This window comes from Microtus oregoni, unplaced genomic scaffold (assembly GCF_018167655.1).
Source record: "Microtus oregoni isolate MIOR12 unplaced genomic scaffold, Mior012 000014F_ref0000157, whole genome shotgun sequence".
NCBI lineage: Eukaryota > Metazoa > Chordata > Mammalia > Rodentia > Cricetidae > Microtus > Microtus oregoni.
This window is the reverse complement of record NW_024543073.1, coordinates 50,511,064-50,517,500: the sequence shown is the minus strand read 5'-3', so window position 1 is coordinate 50,517,500 and position 6,437 is coordinate 50,511,064. Positions and strand designations below refer to the sequence as shown.

At 50.7% G+C, this 6,437-nt stretch overlaps 1 protein-coding gene across 1 annotated transcript in view; it reads left to right on the top strand.

The window, feature by feature from the left end:
- Il27ra (interleukin 27 receptor subunit alpha) overlaps window positions 1-5,982 on the top strand; it is a 12,133-nt gene extending 6,151 nt beyond the window's left edge. The window contains exons 7-14 of the mRNA XM_041663610.1: window positions 47-230; window positions 323-511; window positions 2,723-2,824; window positions 2,906-3,064; window positions 4,682-4,807; window positions 5,144-5,234; window positions 5,364-5,457; window positions 5,560-5,982. Coding sequence (XP_041519544.1) covers window positions 47-230; window positions 323-511; window positions 2,723-2,824; window positions 2,906-3,064; window positions 4,682-4,807; window positions 5,144-5,234; window positions 5,364-5,457; window positions 5,560-5,736 — 1,122 coding nt within the window. The 3' untranslated portion in view covers window positions 5,737-5,982. The remainder of the gene's footprint in view (window positions 1-46; window positions 231-322; window positions 512-2,722; window positions 2,825-2,905; window positions 3,065-4,681; window positions 4,808-5,143; window positions 5,235-5,363; window positions 5,458-5,559) is intronic.
- The last annotated feature ends 455 nt before the right edge of the window (window positions 5,983-6,437 follow it).

Below are 6,437 nucleotides of genomic sequence, written 5' to 3'. Positions count from 1 at the left end.
CCATCATCATAGTGGGGGATGCTAACTACAACTTTTCCTCCCTTAGAACCTGGGATCCTCCGTGCAGGGAACTTACAGAGTCGTGTTTGGGGTTGGAGATGTTACTATGACTCAAGAAGAGGTCCCTTGCTGCAAGTCCTCCATCCCCACACTGATGGAGTGGGCTGTGGTGTCCACTGTCAGCACCGCCAGCGGGACGCTTCTCACCAACCTGTCTTTGGTCTGCTTGGGTAAAATGACATGAAATGTTTTCTGCCCAATACCTTGGGGGACAAGATAACCTTCCTGAATGAACAGTCAAGATATCTCCCCCTGCTTCCAGCTCCAGAATCTGCCCCCCATGGTGTGGCCGTCAGCAGCATTGATGGGAGCTCAGGGTTACTGGTGACCTGGCAACAGGGGACCGGGGAACCGTGGGAGTATGTGGTAGACTGGACTCGAGATGGTGACAGCCTGGACAAGCTCAACTGGATCCATCTCCCCACTGCAAACCTCAGAGCTCTGCTACCAGGTTAGGCCCTGGGACACCTGGGATCCCATCTACACCGGTATAGGAGCTGTTGCCAGAGCAAAATACCTGGGGCTGGACACTTAGAAAGAGATTTGTTTAGCTCCCGGTTCTGGAGGACCCAGAGCACCGTGCTGACTCTACAGGTTGCTTTCTGGCGATGGTGCCCTGGTGGGAGTCTGTGCCAGAGAGAGGTCACCTGTTGGCACAGGAAGTCAGATAATGTACAGATTGTAACATTATGGTGCTAAAACTCCATAGGCCATCAAAGGCTTCTGGACCGAGGCTTGGTATTTGGATGTGTGTCTCAGGTATGAAGAAGAAAACGAGGTGTTGGGAGAGAAACATAGGTTAGATTCTCAAGTGTACGAGTGCACTGAATAAAGAGAGGAGTCCTAGCCCGTAGTGGCCTACACCTGACCTCAGGAGGCTGAGGCAGGAGGATCACTATTTACTAATTTTAGGACAGCCTGGGTGAGGAGAGAGAGAGAAAGGGGGAAAGTGAAGGAGAGTGAGGGAGGTAGGGAGGAGGAATGAGGGAGGGAGGGGTGGAAGAAGACTGGATAATGATTCTAGAACATTCCTTCTTTGGCCTGCTTGGCTGGCACAGAAGTTTAGAGGCAGGTCTTTAGGAGCGTGACTCCCCTGAGTGGAGTGTCGCTCACATGCAGGTCTGTGTCCACAGCCTCAGTGGCCTGCACTTTTATTTCCTGGCCTCGGGGCAAAATCACACTGTGGTCACTGACAGAGCCGGCACACCTGAGCACGGATGCTGGACCAGCAGTGAAGAGGGCTGAGCTGTGCTCTCTACTTCCCCACACTGAGACATGCAGAGCCTTGCTTCCCTACTCTGGGGACTTACTTATTTTATTTACTTATTTTTTTTGTTGTTGTTTCTGTTTTGGGTTTTTTGAGACAGGGCTTCTCTGTGTAACCCTGGCTGACTTGGAACTTACTCTGTAGACCAGGTTGGCCTTGAACTCATAGAGAATCTATCTCGGGGCTGACTTTAAAGGTGTGCACTATGATGCCTGGCTTCTTACTCCCCTGTTTCATAAATTATTTATGTGTATGGGTGTTTTGCCTGAATGTATGTTCTAAGTATGTAGAGTACCCATGGAGACCAGAAGAAGGTAGTAGATCCCTGACCTGGAGCTACACATGGTTGTGAGCTGCCATGTGGGTGCTGGGACCCGAACCTGTGTCCTCTAGAAGAGCAGCCAGTGCTCTTAACCACAGAGCCATTTTTCCAGGCCCTTAATCCTTTTGTCATTTTTGAAATGGTGTCTCACTGGGCAGTCCTGCCTGGCTGGAACTTCCTGTGTAGACCAGACTGGCCTGGATTAAAGGTGTGTTATCACTACACCCAGATATTATCTTAGTTTTTTTTTTTTTTTCAAAACAGGGTTTTTCTGTGTAGCAGCTCTGGCTGTCCTAGAACTTGCTTTGTAGACCAGAATGACCTTGAACTCACAGAGATCCGCCTGCCTCTGCCTCCCTGAGTGCTGGGATTAAAAGCGTGTGCCACCACCACCCAGCTTTATTTTAGTTTTTAGTCTATTCTTTTTTTCTCCCCATGTAGTCTGATGTATCCCAGGCTAGCCTTGCATTCACTGACCAAAGATGATCTTGAACTTCTGACCCTCCTGAATCCACCCTTCAAGTGATGGAATTCCAAGCACGTGTGCCTTTAATCCCAGCACTCAGAAGGCAGAAGCAGGCGGATATCTGTGAGTTTGTGGCCAGCCTGGTCTACAGAGCAAGTTCCAGGATAGGCTCCAAAGCTAGAGAGAAACCCTGTCTTGAATAAACAAACAAACAAACAATAAAGTAAAATGAGAGTCTGAAGAGATGGCTCAATGACCAAGAGTCGTACTGCTTGTATTGAGGATTTAACTAGGGTTTTGTGCAAGCCAGGCAGGCACTCTGCCCACTGAGGCATAGCCACAGCCCTGCTTCTCAGTTCCTCAGTCTCTCTGTGTAGCGCAGCCTCAGAGCGCCACGTGTGCAAGTCACTGCATACCGCATACCACCGGGATTGGTCCCGTCCTGGGCTGTTTACATCTTGCTTCTCTTCCCCTCCAGTCTCAGGTCTCTTTGGCACTTTGTGGAACAGCCTCCCCTAGGGGCCCAAACGGCAGCTCCCACGGCTCTGGCTCTGCGCTGGGGAGAGAGAACCAGCTGTAAATGTTCTCTTCTTCCTGTTCCCCCCAGGGGATTTTGAAGGAGGGGTCCCCTATCGAGTTACAGTGACTGCAGTATTCCCTGGGGGGTTAGCTGCTGCCCCCTCAGTTTGGGGATTCACCGAGGATTTAGGTAAGAAGTGGCGCTGGAGGATGAAGGAGGGGCCTCGTTCGTGGAACTGCGGAGATACTGATACGCCCGGTTTCTTCACAGTGCCCCTTGCTGGACCAGCAGTTTGGCGACTCCAAGATGACCCCCCAGGGACACCTGCTGTAGCGTGGGAAGAGGTACCAAGACCCAAACTCCGAGGCCGGGCTACTCACTATACCTTGTGCATACAGGGTGAAGCCATCCCCACCGTCTGCACGAATGGTGAGCTTCCTGTCTCCGGTCCCTTACTGTATCCACAAAGATCCACTTGTCATCCACGCTGTCCCTACTTTCCCAGTTCCTGGGAATTCTATGTCACTAAGTTCCCAGAGAACAGCAACAGTCTTGTCTACCTCTGAAATGGGCTTACTGAGACATTAAAGACAAAGGTCCAATCTGTCCTCACTGACAGTGATGGTACCTGTCATATTTCATTAAGTGAAAAGTATAAAAAGGACCACAGATTCTGAGATAGCTTTGTTTTTGATAAAAGGCCCAACATTGAGCAAAGCCAAGGCTCAAATATGCCAAGAAATTTCTCTCAATGTTAACAGGGCTTGTAGAATTGCTTGTGACTTTTATTTCCTTCTGTTTCCCTTGAGATTGGCTAATGTTTTTCTATAATAACACATTCCTGGGTCTGGGGCAAAATTCAACAGTTAAGAGCACTGACTGCTCTTGCAGAGATCCTGGGTTCGGTTACCAGCACCTATATAGTAGCAAACAAACAGCCTCTGTCCTCCGGTGTCGGAGTATCTGACGCTCTCTTCTGGTCTCCACCGGCACCACATGCATGCGGAGCACAGATAGACATTCAGGCAAAACACCCATACACCTAAGAAAAATTTAAAAGATTGTTATGGGGTTGGCTGGTGCCTCAGCATAGAGTTCCTGTCTGGAATTCCCCAGTGAGGGGCTGGGGTCAGGCTCAGCAGAAGAGCAGGTGTCCAGCATGTGCAAGGCCTTGGGTTTTACCCCCATCACTGAAGAAACAAAATTGTTATTCTTTTCTTCCTAACTATAAAAGTTATCCGAACTTGTTACAAAGTTTGACTCACGGGCCTGTGAAATGGCTCACCAAATTAATACTCCCGCCATTGGGTCTGACGCCTTGAGTTCAGCTGCATGGTGGGAGGAATGAACCAGCTCCCACATGGCCTCCAAACCTGTGCCATCACACAGAGACTAAGTCCCCATGGGGACACCCCAGGGACATCATGATCTCTTCTTGCTCCCATTCAGGAAGCTTTCCTGAATACTGTGCACGCATGGTTACAGTGGGTTTGTGAAACTTGAATGATTTTGTTTATTGAGACAGGGTCTCCCTTGATCTCAACCTGACCTGGAAATGACATTCTGAGTAACTGGAATGACAGGCACACACTACTGTGCTCTGGACCATTTCCTCCCTCCTCAGGGCTGGGGATCAAACTCTGGGCCTTGTGCATTGGAGGCAAGCGCTCAGGCAGCTGACTTCCCAATGGAAGATTCATGTAGACAGTGGAGAGAGCATCCAATCGTCACATGGCGCTCAGAGATGTTCATAAAATGAGGGGTCAGAGATTGGTTAAGGAAGTGACAGTGCACAGAATTCCAGACCAGGGGCTGTGAGATGGCCCCTACCATGAAACCCAAGACACCTACGGTGGAATAGGTGGTGAGAAACGACCTCTGACCTCATGTGTGCCATGACATGCATAGGGGCAAGCCCTTCAGAGAATAATAGAATGCCACATAAATAAACAAAGAACACCGATACAGCCATGCAGAAGGTGTAGACAGCGTGGTGTGTGCAAATGACTTCACTGCTCCCCCAACTTCTTTGGTTGTGTCCTTCAGTGAGCAGTAATACCCAGACTGTCACTCTGCGTAGCCTTCACTGGGGTTCCTTCAAGCTGTGGGTGACGGTGTCCACCATTGCAGGACAGGGCCCACCGGGTCCTAGCCTTCAGCTTCACCTACCAGGTACGATGGGGCTACCTGTCCACTTCCGGCTAGGGGTGTCTTGAAGTCATGACACGGGCTTCACTGGTGGATAGCTTCTGATGGAGAAGATTATGTATAGGATAACACCGAGGATGGAACCGAGGACCACACCCCATTTGCCCCAGGGTACTCTGCGTCTTCTAAATGCTGTTGTATTATCCAATGTATGTCTGCAACAGCGTCCCCCCAACCCTGCCTCTGCCTGTCAGCACACCCCTATATCCCTAAACCCCTCACCCCCTTCGTCATGATGGCTGCTCCCAAAGCCCCTTTTCAAGATGGCTGTCTAGTCCTCCATATCCTCCCCACCCACAGACAATGAGGTCAGATGGAAGATTCTGCCTTGTGTCCTGTCCCTATGGGGCTTGCTCCTGGCGGGTTGTGGCCTGAGCCTAGCCGCCACCAGGTAAGGCTTTTAGATATGGGGTCTATTCTCTGTTGGGGGTTCAGCAGCTAAACCTAGGGTGGGTGGCCTCGGGGTTCAGGAAGTAATGGATTCTAGCAACATGTTTGCCACCGGGTCCCTACTGGCCAGGTGCCTCCACCAGCGATACAAGTTGCTTCCTCAGTGGATCTGGGAGAGAGTTCCTGACCCTGCCAACAGCAATTCTGGGCAGCCTTACATAAAGGTGAGAAGCTGCCAACTGTGGGACCACCACTCTCTAACTGGAGGACGCCGGGGCAAGTGGGGTGGGGGAGGACCGCCACGTGTCAAGTCTCCATCTCCCCAGGAGGTGAGTCTGCCCCAGCCACCCAAGGAAGGACCCATCCTGGAAGTGGAGGAAATGGAGCTGGAACCTATTACTGAGCCCCCTCCAGCCTCTGCCCCTCTGCACTCCGGATATGAGAAACACTTTCTGCCCACACCAGAGGAGCTGGGCCTCGGGCCTCCCATCTCTAGGTTCTAGCACATTCTGCTTCAGGTTGGGGGCTGTGTCCCTGTTCTGGATTAGACCTTTTTATTTGTAGTTTTCTGAGACAGGCTCTCACTACATAGCCTTGGTTGGCCTAGAACTCAGAGATTCACCTGGTTCTGCCTCCTGCGTATGGAAATCGAAGGTTGTGCCACCAGACCTAACCGATTCTTCGTTTTCTAGCCCCTGCATCTTGGACGCCTTTGTGTTCCTGTAGAATTAATATTCTCACTGACCCGATCCTTTTGCTGTTGTCTTCTTTATTGTGTTGGAGTCTTGTTCCAGCCGTGATCTCCTGCTGTAGCACCCAGTGCTGGGATATAGGTGTGTCATCTCACCCAGCCCCAACCTTTGATTCTAGTAAGACCTACTCCCAGGCAGCATAAAAGGAGGTGATTCCAGCTCAAAAGACATACTCCAGAGTCTGGAGAGATGGCTGAGTTGTTAAGAGCCCTTGTTTTCTTGCAGACCAGTTTGGTTCCCTGGCCTTGCAGAGGACCCAGGTTCAGTTCCCAACACCCAGAGGTTGGCTCAGAGTCACCTGTAACTCCAGTTCTAGGGAATCTCTAAGTGCCCTTTTGCGGCTCCATGAGCACTCACATTCACGGTTATACACAGGCAAACACTCACACACAGAAAATATACACAAGCCAGGCAATGGTGGTGCACGCCTCTAATCCCAGCTCTTGGGAGGC